The sequence below is a fragment of the Lycium ferocissimum genome, chromosome 2 (assembly GCF_029784015.1).
Source record: "Lycium ferocissimum isolate CSIRO_LF1 chromosome 2, AGI_CSIRO_Lferr_CH_V1, whole genome shotgun sequence".
NCBI lineage: Eukaryota > Viridiplantae > Streptophyta > Magnoliopsida > Solanales > Solanaceae > Lycium > Lycium ferocissimum.
In genome coordinates, this window is record NC_081343.1 from 49087845 (window position 1) to 49103657 (window position 15813).

The 15813-nt window shown below is 31.8% G+C and overlaps 1 protein-coding gene across 1 annotated transcript; it reads left to right on the top strand.

Annotated features, from left to right (window-relative positions):
* The first annotated feature begins 1734 nt into the window (after positions 1–1734).
* Positions 1735–3860, top strand: LOC132048150 (cationic amino acid transporter 1-like). Its single transcript, XM_059439069.1, has 2 exons — positions 1735–2635; positions 2766–3860. Exons 1-2 carry the CDS (start codon positions 1735–1737, stop codon positions 3656–3658), a joined length of 1794 nt encoding a protein of 597 aa, XP_059295052.1. The 3' UTR covers positions 3659–3860.
* Positions 3861–15813: the final 11953 nt, after the last annotated feature.

Here is a 15813-nt window from a genome sequence, read left to right on the forward strand (position 1 = left end):
TTAATTGACCCAAGAGGATTTAAAATAATAAAGAAAAAACATACATATCCTTGAACGAGTCATATTTTCTGAAGGAATAATATTAGACCAAGTCTAATGGAGGTCAAAGTTGTTCAATTTCAGTTAGTAAAAGAATAAAGTCGACCATTTTTCGTTAAGAATGATAATTGTGAGGGTAGTTAAAATGAAACCAAAAACCCCACAACCCTGATGATGCGGAACAAAGGTAAACTCAACCAATTATTAATATTCCTTTTTTGGTAACAAACTTTTATTTTACTGAATCTTAGTGCAATAATTAAGATAATAACAAATTTTCCATAAAAAATGCTTAGTAGATTCGGCAAAATCCCTAACTAATTAACTCTGATTAGGATAAACATGCAAGTCTGATAGCTTCATCCTTTTGTGCCAATTCTATTATTCTAACTTTAATTCCTTAACAGAAAGGGTTTTAACACTAGCTGTTTTCATGAATTGAATCAAGATGAATGTAGTTCAAGCATATAATAAAGTGACAAGCTTCTGCTTGCGGAATATCAGAGGAACACCACATTTCAGATTTCACTATCTATTTTCAAAGATTTAACCAGGTTTTGTTGGTTGTCTCTTCTTCATAAATTCTTCTTGTTTGAATGTATTAATTAGTTTAATAGGATGTACAACATAAGAAGAGATTTTCGCCTTCAAAAGAGTGCATTTTCAAAAAATAAAAATAAAATCTTAGGGCTTGATATACTAAACAATATGTTGTCATTGGCCCTCCGTGATTTCTCGTTTATCAAAAGGAAGGGAAAAGAGGAGGAAAAGTCCGCTCTATGTCTATTTTGGACTATATTTAAGCCAGGTAGCAACATACTTTGAGTTTGTTACCCGATTTAGCTCATATTTGTGTATAAACACCTTTTATACACTTTATACAAGGTTGATACATTATGTATAATGCTCCCTCCCGGTATAATGTGGTATAATATTGTATATTGAGATGCATGGCGTAATAATTTTCAAAAGCTGTATATTTACATTCTTCTTGATTCAATTCATGAAAAAAAAAAAAAAACTGGCAATATGTTGCATTTACTCGAATGAATTTAGGGGACCTTTTAGTTCTAGGGATTATGTGGGTTATCCCAGTATAAATTTTGAGATTAAATTTATTCTGTGTTTGATTGGAGGTATTAGCTAAATCCAGTATTATTTTAGACTGAAATCTTGGTATAGCGTTATCTCATATAAAAAGTGGGATTCATTTTCCAGGTTATATTCCTTAAATATCCTCATTTTGGACCAAACAGACACCTTAGCGTATATTGATGAGCATGTCTTATATATTGTCAATGACAGAATGTAAAAAAATTACTCCTATGAGGTTAATTTTTTCTTTCTTTTAGAAGGGTATCAACAGATGGTTTTCTGAATTTTGGGCATGTAACTGGAATCACTAACTACACATCCAATATAAATGTCATGTAATTACAAAGCAAATAGATAAGGGAATATTAAACATCTATGATGTTACTTTTCCAAGTCACTACATATTTTCTACATCTATATGATCACTCAATAAGTTTCCCTGAAGATTTTATTTTTTGACACAACTTTGAAGGTAAATTAAGTTTGATATCAAATTTGAGGGAAATATTGGTACTTAATATATTAAGTGGTCAGATAACAAGACCTATAAGTCAACCTAATTTTAACTCACGTTATTCTATTCATAATTTGCAGGACGAAATGATTAATAGCAATAATGAAAATGCTGATCAAAGGCATAGTACACTGAAGAAGAGGGGCTGTGGATGCAGCAAAAATGATTTTTTGCCAGAGGAATCATTTACGAGCTGGGGAAGTTATGCACAGGCATTACGTGAGACGAAAACAAGGCTTAAAGACCGCGTATTGTCTCGCTCTACAGACCAATTAGAGCTCCATGAAGTGCGCGATCGCAGCCAGCATCAGATGAAGAAATCGTTGAACTGGTTTGATTTGTTTTGGTTTGGTATCGGTGCAGTAATGGGTGCTGGAGTTTTTGTTCTCACTGGTGAAGCTACTAAAAACTTAGCTGGCCCTGCTGTTTTACTGTCCTATATTATATCAGGCTTTTCTGCTTTGCTTTCAGTCTTGTGCTATACTGAATTCTCAGTTGAACTCCCTGTTGCTGGTGGATCATTTGCATATCTGAGAGTGGAACTCGGCGATTTCATCGCGTTCATTGCTGCAGGGAACATTTTATTCGAGTACGTTGTGAGTGGTGCTAGTGTGGCGCGATCTTGGACTTCATATTTTGCTACTCTGTGCAATCACAAGCCTGACGATTTCCGGATCAATGTCTCGAGTCTTGCTGAGGGTTACAACCACTTAGATCCCATAGCAATTGTTGTGTCAATGGTCATTTGTGTAGGTGCATCGTTCAGCATGAAAGGGTCCTCGCGATTCAACTCTGTTATGACCATACTACATGTTATTGTCATGGTTTTTGTACTTGTTGTTGGCCTAACTCAGGCGAATTTGGCTAACTATTCAACCTTTGCGCCTTATGGTGCTCGCGGCGTCCTGAAAGCAGCAGCTATGCTCTTCTTTGCTTATGTTGGATTTGATGGCGTCGCTACTCTTGGGGAAGAAGTCAAGAATCCAGGTAGGTAGGGGCGGAACTACTGAAAGTTATATAATGTGTGTATAGGTTAAATATTACTTTCGATATATATATATATATATATATTAAATCTTGAAGACCCTTGACAAAATATCTGGCTTCGCCACTGCAGGTAGGGATATTCCTGTGGGACTAATAGGTTCTATGGTGGTGACTATCATAATATATTGCCTCCTAGCGACGACGTTGTGCCTTATGCAACCTTTCAATCAAGTGGATGTTAATGCGCCTTTTACCATTGCCTTCCAAGCTGTAGGGATGAATTGGGCAAAGTACATAGTTGCATTTGGGGCATTGAAAGGGATGACAACAGTTTTGCTGGCCAATATTATTAGCCAAGCTAGGTACTTCACTCACATTGCAAGAACTCATATGGCCCCTCCATTTCTTGCTGCAATTAATGAAAAGACAGGGACCCCTATCGCTGCTACAGTAGTAATGACCATCGCGAATTGCATAATGGCCTTCTTCACAAGTCTTGACATATTGGCAAACCTTGTTTCAATCGCCACATTGTTCGTGTTCTCACTAGTTCCCCTAGCACTTTTAGTGAGACGTTACTACGTGTCAGGAGAGACATCGGACAAAGATAGGAAACAACTCATCCTGTTCTTGGTTTTGATCACACTGTCCTCAATCGGATCAGGTGTTTTCTGGGCAATCAGCGAGAACACTTGGATCGGGTGCATAATTAGCGTTGGAGTTTGGTTTTTAGCGACATTAGGGCTAAATTTAACGCTAAAGGAAGCGCGGAAGCCTAAGACGTGGGGATTACCATTGATGCCGTGGATTCCATCTGCTAGTATAGCTATTAATGTGTTCATCATGAGCTCTATCGATGGTGCATCGTTCATGAGATTTTCAGTTTGGACCGTGATTTTGCTTGTGTACTACTTGCTTGTAGGATTGCATGCTACCTATGATGCAGCCAGGGAAAGTGAGAGCAAAGGTACAAATGCTACTGATATTGAAGCCATTGCAGCAAGGACCAGTGCATTGGAGTAGCTTTAATAGGCACATAATTAGGACTGGAAGATAGTAGTAGTAGTTTATTTTGCAAGTATGATTCTGCCTGAAATGTTTAAGTAACACAGCTTTCTATCCTTTTAGCTTATTGTTAAATTTATCAAGCTTGTACAAGGATGTATTGATAATCAGCTCTGCTTGGTTTAAGGTAAGTGATATGAAATCCCAGATTTTGGAGTTACAAGTGAACATATACAGCTTTACCCGCAAGGGTGGCTCAGTTGGTTGAGCATGGGGCTTTCATAATGAAGGTTTGAGGTTCGAAACCTCCTGCCTACGACAGCAGGGGATTTGCCTTTTGGGTTGAGCTTGTTGCACGGGGCTTGCCTAGTGCGGGTTATCTCTCCTGTGTGGTTTGCGAGCTATTGCACATGAGCTGGTTTTACCTGTGCATACTCGAAGGGTAGCGGCTGCGGGTTCCCATGTCATAAAAAAAAATGCAACTTTTGATGGATGTAATTTATATACACTTTAATTTAATCTACTATAGTAGGTTACGTACCATTTATTCAAAGTACCAATAAATGTTTAATTATGTAGAGTTATACTTACATGCAATAACTTTTTAATTGACTTGATTGTGTAAATATTTCTTATACCTTCAATACGTAAAGTTTAAGCATAGTGAGATGAATTCTTGAATTATAATTGCCTTTAAAATGGCGGCGTTCCCTCTGACTTCTGCATTATTGACCTTTCATTGTCTTCGTCTAACCATATTCTTCATTTAATTTCATCTTAGACTAATAAACTCAAAAACATTTTGTAACAAAAAGAAGTACAATGCATGCTGCTTTTAGACTCTTAGCGTTATTGTACACAGTGCCGGAACCAACATTTTATTGTATGGGAAATTTTATTTAATATATATATATATATATATATATTGTTGAATCTCCTAGACATAAGACAGAACTTTTTAACATCTCCTTCATGTGTGGATCTCTCATCATCAACAGTTATCATATCGAACACGAAACGAAATGTTAAAATCGCCAATATTTTACCATATATGTTTCATTTCACGGACTCATCAATGTCCAATCTTAACATATTTGTTTTGGTCCGAAATCCAATCTTAACAGTGTTGCGTGTGAAACATACAAAGTCATCATATCAAACTTGACACAGTATATTGTAACTTACAAAGTTACACGGTCTCATTATCAGGGAACTCTGTTAGATGTTGGAATAAATTTTCACATGGTAACTAAAAGGGGGCAATTCGCAGAATTGCCTTCTTTTGGGGTGGTCTTTAAATTTTGCCCTTCATATTTGAAATGTTTAAATTTTGCCCTTAATTTGCTACCCATAGGTTCAGGTTTCGAACCCACGCGCGATCAAAATTTTAAAAAAAAAATTCGCAAGGCAGTTTAAATTTCGCTATGCCGCCAACGAGCATACACTTGTTAAGGAATTACACATTTTATGCGGACCGCATACTCATGCCTTATGGGCGGACTTGGCATAAGTATGCGGGTCGCATAACATTGATAATTCCTTCACAAAGTTATGCCGGTGGGGCATACTTTTAATGGGCAAACTTTTATGCCGGACCGCATAACTTTGTGAAGGAATTATCAAAATTATGACCGGACCTGCCCGTAAGGCATAAGTATGCGGGTCGCACTTAACTTTGATAATTCCTTCACAAAGAAAGTTATGCGGTGGGGCATGCTTTAATGGGCAAACTTTTATCGGGACCGGCATAACTTTGTGAAGGAATTATCAAAGTTATGCGGACCCGACATACTTATGTAAATCTGCCCATAAAAGGCATAAGTATCTTGGTCGGCATAACTTTGGTAATTCCTTAACAAAAGTATGTCGAGGTCGGCATGAAATTTAAACTTGCCTTGCGAATTTTTTTTAAAATTTTATTTGCGCGTGGGTTCGAACCTGGAACCTATGGGTGTTAGCCGAAGGGCAAATTTTAAAGATTTCAAATATGAGGGGCAAAATTTAAAGACCACCCCAAACGAAGGGCACTCCGCGCAAAAAAATGACTAAAAGGAAAAAGAAGGGATATTCTTAACGATGTAAGGCTTTTTTGGGAAAAATTGTGCGAATTGGCCTAAAGCAGAGTATTTCATACTATATTAAGAGTGTCTTTGGCTACTGTAGCCCAAAAACAAGCTACCTTTACTGGTAGAATGAAGACACCTACACAAAAAAGACCAGTGGGCTTGGTGACTATAAATACTCGGATGATGTGCGTGGCACACAATTAATCTACAGATAAGCTCATAAGTTGATGGGTCATGTAGAACTACTTAGTTCGTGATGAGTCTTGTGTGGAACTTAGTCAAGAGAGAGATTGTCAGGTGTGCGAACAAACTCCCACATAAATATTTAATATTTGAAAAGAAAAAGAGAGGCGATATATAAGGTAGTATATTCTTAATGGTATAAGGCCTTTGGGAAAAATCGTACGGACATTGACTCAATACGAACAATATCACATCTTTTTTTGCACGGATGGGCCTTCATTTGGGGTGCTCTTTAATTTTCCCCCTTCAAATTGGTGGTCTTTAATTTTTGCCCTTCGCCTAATACCTCGAGGTTCTAGGTTTGAACCCAGCTCAGTAAAAAAAAAAAAAAAAAAAAAAGAAGAAGGAATTTTCGCAAGGCAGACGTTTGGATTCTCAAGGCAGAATTTTGTAAAATTCTGCCCATGAGTTTTGAAGGCAAGGTAGAGTTTTGCATGGGCAGAATTTTGTGTACAAAATTAGCATGATAAATAATGACATTAAATCAAGGGCATGAAATAGAGAAGCAATATGCATGTATGTACCTGGAAGACAGACCAAAAGTTTCCTGCAAACTATGCCTTATCAGGTAAAGTTTGCTAAGGCATAGTTTACATGAAACTCTACCTTAAGCCATAGTTTGCGGGCAAACTGCGCCTTTTCATCGAGGCATAATTTTAGACTATGCCCGATGGGGCAGAGTTTGTAGGCAACCTTTGCCTAGCGAATTTTTTTTTTAACTTTTGCCTGAGCAGGGGTTCGAACCCGGAACCCTGAGGGGCGAAAGGCAAAAGTTAATTATTTTCATTTTGATGGGCAAAAATTAAAGACCACCCCAAAATAAGGGCATAACTGCGAATGGCCCCATATTACATCATATTAAAAATATTTTTTTGGGTTGTTTTAACCCAACAATCTCTTTGTGGGGGTGGCAGTAGAATATCTTGGGCTGCTTCTATTATATACTAGCCATATATGCACGTGCGATGCACGGGCCAAACATGTTTATTCATTTTAATTAGCCGGTCTTTAAGATTTGTATTTTGTAAATAACTTTTAAAAATTTGTCATAGTCATGACAATGAAAGTTGTTCATCAATGAGAAAAAGAAAATTAGTAAGAAGGTGAGGGAAAATTAATATTTTGATTCTAGATTTTTTTCTTTTAAATTGTTTAATATCTTATATGTATACCGACAAGTTGATATCCATCTCAATCAATTAACTGTTCAGAACCAAACATAAGAACCATTGTTGTATATATTGAAATTTTTAAAAGTAAAACTCATAAAATATTTTTATTAAATTAATTAAAAAATATGTTAATAAGGGGTAAATTAGTTATATTATAATTTTTTATATTAACAATTATAGATAAAAAGAATTGTTACAAAGAAATCAAAATTAGAAAGATATATGTTAAATCGTAAATCACCAAATTTTAATTCCAAAATGAAAATATAAAGTAATACATTTTATAAATGTAAAGGAACAATAATCAGATAATGCAAAGGAGAGTAATACAAGTAAAATATTGACAAAGAAGGAAAACGGGGATAAAATTAATTTTCTAAGTTAACATATCAAGAGAAAGGAATTTTCGTCTTATTTTACTCTTTACATTAATTACTTATTTTTAAATCATTTTCTAAGGCTATTGAGACTATACACCAATAAATATGAATATTATGATAAAATATATACTTCATTTATTAATTCTTAAAGAACGTGATAAGAGGGAGTGACTTTTATCCCCATTTTCCTTCTTTCTCAATACTTTAAAAGTGAAAAGAGAACGAACAATAGCAATGCAAATTTGTACAAAAAGTTATGTATATATGCGTGAGAAGAGAATAAATATTCAGCAAAAACATGAAAAGTCAAAAGTGAACAAGTAAAAAAGTGCACGGAGGAAATAAATATGTGTCGGAGAATTAAAATTGAAATGCATACGTGTATACATAAGAAGAGAATAATAAATATTCAGTAAAAGTGCACGAAGAAAATAAACATGTCGGTTAATTAAAATTTAAGTGCATACGTCTATACATGAGAAGAGAATAAATATTAAGTAATATGACATATGTCTACGCGGGATATAAAAATAGTTGGATAAAGTGTACAAGTTATATAGCTTAGGATACAAGCATTCATTACGTGTACAAATTGTGAAGCTCATGGTACAGCTATTGGAAGCTGTGTTCGTACCCCCCATGGTACTCCCTCATTTATTAATTCTTAAATAACATGAAAAGTCAAAAGTGCACAAGTAAAAATACACGGAGGAAATAAATATGTGTCGAAAAATTAAAATTGGAGTGCATCATGTGTACATGAGAAGAGAATAAATATTCAGCAAGAACGTGAAAAGTCAAAAGTGAACAAGTAAAAGTGCACGGAGAAAATAAATGTGTGTACGAGAATTAAAATTGAACTGCATACGTCTAAGTAAAAGTGCACGAAGAAAATAAATGTGTTAGAGAATTAAAATTTAAGTGCATACGTCTATACATGAGAAGGGAATAAATATTAAGTACTATGACATATGTTTACGCGGGATATAAAAATAGTTGGATAAAGTGTACAAGTTATTTAGCTTAGGATACAAGCATTCATTGCGTGTACAAATTGTGAAGCTCATGGTACAGCTATTGAAATAGCTGTGTTCGTACCCCCCATGGCACTTATATATATTGTAAATGTTTGGTGTATTAAGCACGTAGGACGCCAGATTCTTTGGACATCGATTATTTGATTAGGGCAAAGGTGAAAATATACCCCTCAACTTTGCGATTTAGAGCAGATATACCTTTCGTTACGAAAGTGGTGTATGTATACCTCTGTCGTTATAAAATGGTGCAAATATACCCCTGCCGTAACAAAATGGTGCAAATATACCCTTTTCGCTAACGGAATTTTTTTTAAAAAAAATTATTTAGATTATTTTTTAATTAAAAAAAATGTCACATGACTTTAAAAAAAAAATCTAACCATTTTTTTTGAAGTAGACATACTTTTCTAAAGCCACAGAGTAATTTTTTTCTGATGGGTCGGGTCTGATTCGTTTTTAAAAATGAATAGACTTATATTTTAAAAGTCACGGAGATATTTTCCTAAAACGAATCAGACCCGACCCAGAGATATATAAGATTGTGATTTTTGTTGTCTGTTTATGTAGTGGTCCATCCATTATTGGTTTAAGATTTTGTCCTTTTTGTTGTGTGTTATCTCTTATTTGTAGGCTCTCTTCCAGGAGTGGTCCATACCCTATCACTTTTGCTCTCTGCTGTGTAAAATGCGTGAGATACACCTATTATGTGACAAAAGTTGTATGAGGCTCCTCTCATTCTTTGACAAGTAGATTTTGCGGGTCCCACTTCCAGAAAATTGGCCAAAAGTCCCAACACTGCCTTCTCTCTCTCTCTCCTTTTCCAATTTTCATTTCTTTTTATTTTGATTCAACTGCTTTTCCAAATTTTGTTGTTTTCTCACCTTAATATTTTAGATTCAGTGGAACGCAATATTTCTATCATAATTCTAACACTATACATTTTCGTCCTCCAAATCTTGCTTTAAAAATCAAACTCTCCCCTCAACTTTAAACAATAATCATTCTTCCCCTTTTATCTAATGCAATGACTATTTCATCCTTATTTTTTCAATCCTCTATGTAATACATTTTTATATTATAGAATATTTATATTTTCAATCTAGATATTTATAAATTCTTATTTAAGTTCATTAACATTATAAGTAGAATAATACTTTTACGAGTTCATTAACATTATAAGTAGAATAATACTTTTACGAATTTGTGATAAAATCTAATGCTATTTTTATTCAATATTAAATGCATAAGTAGCATAAGTATGTGCGTAAAAACATATGGGTGAAAATGATTTTCACCCCCCCCCCCCCAATTTTGCTTTAAAAATCAAACTACCTCCTCAACTTTGAACAATAGTCATTCTCCCCCTTTATCCTAATTGACTTTTTAAAAGTCCTATTTTACCCTTACATTATGAAATTATCTTTTTGACTTTTTATCTCTTTAATCTATGTAACAAATTTCCTATAAAAAATAAATATTACTTTCGAGACGGAAAAAGAAAAGTGAGAAATACTAATTGAGTATATAAATTAATGTCGTTCTGTAATGAAATAAATGAGAAGAAAAAAGTTTTCTTTTTATTAATAATAATCAAAACTCTGATATCTATTTATACAAGTAAATATAACCGGTAATAATAACTTTATAAATATCTTTCAATGCCGGTAATACAAAATAATTAATAAAAATAGAGGTATATTCTATAACAAATTCCTAAAAGATTATCTATTTATATTATAAATGAATTTTAAATTATAATTTAAAATATTTCATTAATGACAATCAAAATTCATTTATATATTGACAATAGAGAATGAGAGATAAGTGAAACTTAAATATACATATACATATATATGTAAAAATAACAGGTAATATGTGAGTGTGTGTATTAAAATATCAATCATAAAAAATAACATTAGATTTTGCGATAAATTCATAAAGGATTATTCTACTTATAATATGAAATTAAATAAGAATCTATAAATACCTAGGTTAAAAAAATAAATTTTATATAATATAAAAAAGGTATTACATAGATGGAGGATTGAAAATGTCAAGGGTAAAATAGATATTGCATAGGATAAAGGGGGGAAAATGTCTATTGTTCATAGTTGAGGGGAGAGTTTGATTTTTAAAGCAAAGTTGGGGGTAAAATATATATATATATATATATATATATATATATATATATATATATATATATATATACATGCATGTGTGTATATTTAAGTCTCTTATTATCTATTGTTTATATAAATAAACAAGTGGTTTTCACTAATGGAATATTTCTTAAATTATAATAAAATTCATTTACAGTATAAATAAATTATTTTTAAAAATTTGCCTCTATTTTTAAATTATTTTCGCATTACATGCATAGAAATATATTTATAAAGTTATTATGACCTCTAATTTTTCAATTGTATAAATAAATATTAAAGTTTTGGTTATTTTTAATAAAATAATTTTTTGTTTATTCTGTTAATTTAGTTTATTATAGAACATCATTAACTTATATACTCAATTAGTATTTCTCACTTTTTGCTTCGCCCAGAAGATAATATTTATTTTTTATAAGAAATTTGTTACATGAATTAAGAAAATAAAAAATACCATGATTTTAAAGAAGTTAAAAAGAAGATAAAAATTGATAATGTAAGGGTAAAATAGGCATTTAAAAAATTCAATTAGGATAAAGGGGGGAGAATGTCTATTGTTCAAAGTTAAGAGGGGAGTTTGATTTTTAAAGCATAGTTGGAGAGGGGCGGGGTGTAAATGATTTTCTCTCGTATATATATATATATATATATATATATATAGATATATATATATGAATCCTTTGTGTCAGTTCCGCTCTGTTTTTCTAAGTATTTAGAAGATTCAGCATGATTGAGTCTTATGTTGATTGTTTTATCTGTGTTTGGAACCGACTATCTTTAGCAAGGTTCATATTAGTGGTCTAAAATAGCCAAAAGTTAAATAATATTTTAATAAGAGTACTGAAAAGTTAAATATTACTACGATAATATTTTAAATGAATTAATGAATTAGCTTGAATCGTGCTAGACACTATTCTAAGAAACTATTTTGGCAATGTAAAATATTTCCTTACAATTACACGAGCCTACCTCTAATTATAGAGGATACAAGAATCAGAAAAATATTAAATTACAACCCCCTCTCAATTAATATGAAAAAGAAAGTAAGGGAAAGTGAGCAACTAATATATTATCAGGAAGTATTAAAAAGAGGAAGAGGACGTGTGTTGGTTATCTCAAGGCAAAGGAGAGCCTCTATTATAGGCAAAATGAATGGCTTAATCATGAACAAGTGTCTATCTCTATGTCCAAACCTTGCTTTGTAAATGGACATTCATCCATTTATTTTCATGAGTAATTGACAACGTTGCATACATGACACATGGACTAATAATTTGCCAATCAACATTTTAAAATACTACTGCATATGAATCCTTTGTGTTGGTTTTGTTCTATTTTTTCGGAGTATTTAGAGAATTCAGCGTGATTTGAGAATTATGTTGGTTGTCAATCTATCACAAGTTTGCAACTTTGCATTTTTATCTTAGTATGGAACCGATAATGTTTAGCAAAACTCATATGATTAGTCTAAAACAACCTAAAGATCTTTCTTGACATGATGTGATATCGTCTGTTTTAGGCAAAACCTATACTTTATCAGCTTTCATTATTTTTCAACTACAGATATCGTATTTTGTTCGCACATCCAACACATATATTATAAATCTCCAATTAAACATCTACCAACTTCCAACCTAATATGTTGGTGTAGAAGCAATAAATGGAAGGAAGAAACAATATTATTGAAAGGCTAAAAACATGCTAGTAAACGCGGCTAGGGCAATTTTCGCATGGAAAATATGTCTTGGATCATGAAAAGTACACCGACCCACTGGACCTTGGATACCATCTTTTTTAGTGGTAGATAGAATACTAAGGTTATTCTCGAACATTACATAGTCAATTAGCATAACTTATGGTCGTTGTTTAGTCAAATGTTGTTTTCATGCATATTTCACCATTCGTTTCCAAATCCAGGATAATATCAACCTCTACAGGGTTCGATATCTTGCTCACTATATATATATATATCATTTTCACCCCCCCCCCCCCCTTTAATTGAAAAATCAAACTTCCCCTTCAACTTTGAACAATAGACATTCTCCCCCTTTTATCCTATGAAATGACTATTTCACCCTTGCTTTTTTCAATCCTCCATTTATGTAATACATTTTTATATTATATATGATATTTATTTTCTTAATCTAGGTATTTATAAATTCCTAATTAAGTTCATTAACATTATAAGTAGAATAATACTGCTACGAATTTGTAACAAAATCTAATGCTATTTTTTATGATTATTATTTCAATATCATATGCGGTAAGTTTGTATATATGTATGTACATTCATGTGTGTATTTTTAAGTTTCATTTCTCTCTTATTCTCTATTGTCCATACAAAAAAACAAGTTTTGGTTGTCACTAATGGAATATTTCTTAAATTATAATAAAATTCGTTTACAGTATAAATAACTAATATTTAAAATTTGCCTCTATTTTTCACTGGTATAAATAAATATTAAAGTTTTGATTATTTTTAATAAAATTAATTTTTTGTTTATTCTGATAATTTATTTTATTAAGAACATCATTAACTTATATATTCAGTTAGTATTTCTCACTTTTTTCTTCGCCTAGAAGATAATATTTATTTTTTATAAGAAATTTGTTACATAAATTAAGAAAATGAAAAATATTATTTTAAAGAAGTAAAAAAATAAGACAATTTGCAGGATTGCCCTTCGCTGGGGGTGGTCTTTAACTTTTGTCCTTCAGACAGAATTTCGCTACAAGGCAGAATTTGGGCCTTTAAGGTAGAATTTGCATACATGGATAGATTTGCAAAATTCTGCATTGCGGTTTTTTTTTACTAAGCTGGGGTTCGAAACCACAACCTCGGGGTATAGGGCGAAGGGCAAAACTTAAAGACCACCAATTTGAAGGGCAAAAATTAAAGACCACCCCAAATGAAGGGCAATCCACGCAAAAAAAAAAAGTATTAAGCACGTAGGACGCCTGATTCTTTGGACAGCGATTATTTTGATTAGGGAAAAGGTGCAAATATACCTCGTTAAAAAAAGCGTATATATCTTTCAAATATACCCTTTTTTGATTTAATTTAAAAAAAAAAATCATTTAGGTTATTTTTTAATTAAAAAAAATGCCACGTGACTTTTAGAAAAAAGTCTAACCATTTTTTTTAGTAGACATACTTTTCTAAAGCTACGTAGTAATTTTTTTTCTGGTGGATTAGGTCTAGTTCGTTTTAAAAAATGGGTAGACTTATTTTTTTAAAGTCACGGAGATATTTTTTTAAAACGAACCATACCCGACCCGGAAATATATAAGATTGTGATTTTTGTTGTCTGTTTATGTCGTGGTCCATCCATTATTGATTTAAGATTTTGTCATTTTTGTTGTGTGTTACTCCCTCCGTCCCATAATAAGTGTCACCTTAGCTAAATTTTTTTATCCCACAATAAGTGTCACCTTAGGATACCAATGCATATATTGACTAGTTTTTTTTCATTTTTGTCCTTGGACAAAAAATGGCAAATGATGATGGTTGGATTCTCAATGCCAAAAGATGAACTACTTGTGCATGCTCTAATTATCAAGAAGATTTTTTTTTTTCACATAAAGATAATTTGGTAAACTTTATACTTCATCATTGGTTTCTTAATATGCGTATTTTTGACTAAAATGACACTTATTATAGGACGGAGGGAGTATCTCTTTTTTGTGGCTCTCTTTCTTCCACTAGGTTGAGTAGATGGGATGAGATATTTTTTCTCAACTTTAGAGAACTGTGGTCAGGAATTAGACTCACATACCCCATCAGTTGTGCTCTGTGCCTGCGTCTTCTTTTGTTTAGAAGTAGATTGAGATCAAGTACAATCTGGCCTTTTTGTCCTCTTTCTTTACGAGTTTAAGTCATATAGTACATATTATAGAGCGGAAAAGTTTGGATTGGCTGAAAAATAGTTTTTTATAAATGCTTCATTTTCGAGCTTTTTTGAGTGTTTGGTGTCAATTATCATTCACCTCATTCGCACTTAAAGCTCATTTTGTGCTTAAAATAATTTTTCTTCATTAAAAAATACTCAATCCTCAAATTTTTTTCACAAAAATAATACGGACCCATTATTTTTATATTTTTTTTGGAAAAATTATTTTTATATTTTTTTTGAAAAAAAAAAATCGGATTGAGTTATTTTGTGAGTCAAAAAAATTGAGCGTAAAAAATAAGTTGGACTACCAACTTATTTTTTTAACTTATAGCGTATATATGAAATTTTTTAAAGATAAGCCTATAAAGCTATTTTTCAAAATCAAGGGGGGGCATAAAAGTATTTACATAACCAGATTACTTAAAAACTAACTGTATGTAACCTTATTCAATAAGCATCGATTTGTAACACACACGCACGCACCTATATAAACTAGTATTATTTGGCCCGAGTTCACTACATTAAAATTTATATTTACAACCTATTTTGTGTGTACTCTTGCTTTTTGTTTTGTTTTGTTTTGTTTTTGTAACACTACATTGTTGTAAAGGTAGTTCGACAATTTCTCAATCTTTCTAAAATCATATGAAAGTTTTTGTAAGTTAGAAAAGAACATTTTTCTTAGAATATATTTAGACTTCTTTTTTATTTTCAAACAAATGCATGCACCAAAGTTCTTCTCCTTTTTATTATACTGAAATTTTTGGAGTTAAAGTTTTTAATGATTCAATTTGACTTTTACCTTATGTTGGATTAACTTATTTATGTTTTTCTCAATTAAACTTATATTGGCTAACCCATTTTTGGGAAAAAATAAAATATTTACGGTATTCAAGTAATATAAAAAATATTTGATGCTATAAATTGTTGTATGATGACGTCAATAAAGTTAACTTATAAATAAAAATAGTATTTAAAATTAAATAAATAAAATTATTGATATGACGAAATACTTTTTTAGATGTTTCTTCAAATTAAATCATACAAAAGGAACTGAAAATTTAATGAAATTATTTGTTTTGCTTTCTTTAATCTTTCCTTTTCCTTAAAAAAATTGTTAAGAAATGATGTATTTTTTATTTTTTTCTTAATTTAATTTCTTTTTAAAGAAATTTTTACTGTAATTCCATAAACGTGTATGTAATTTTTTTCAAATATTTTTA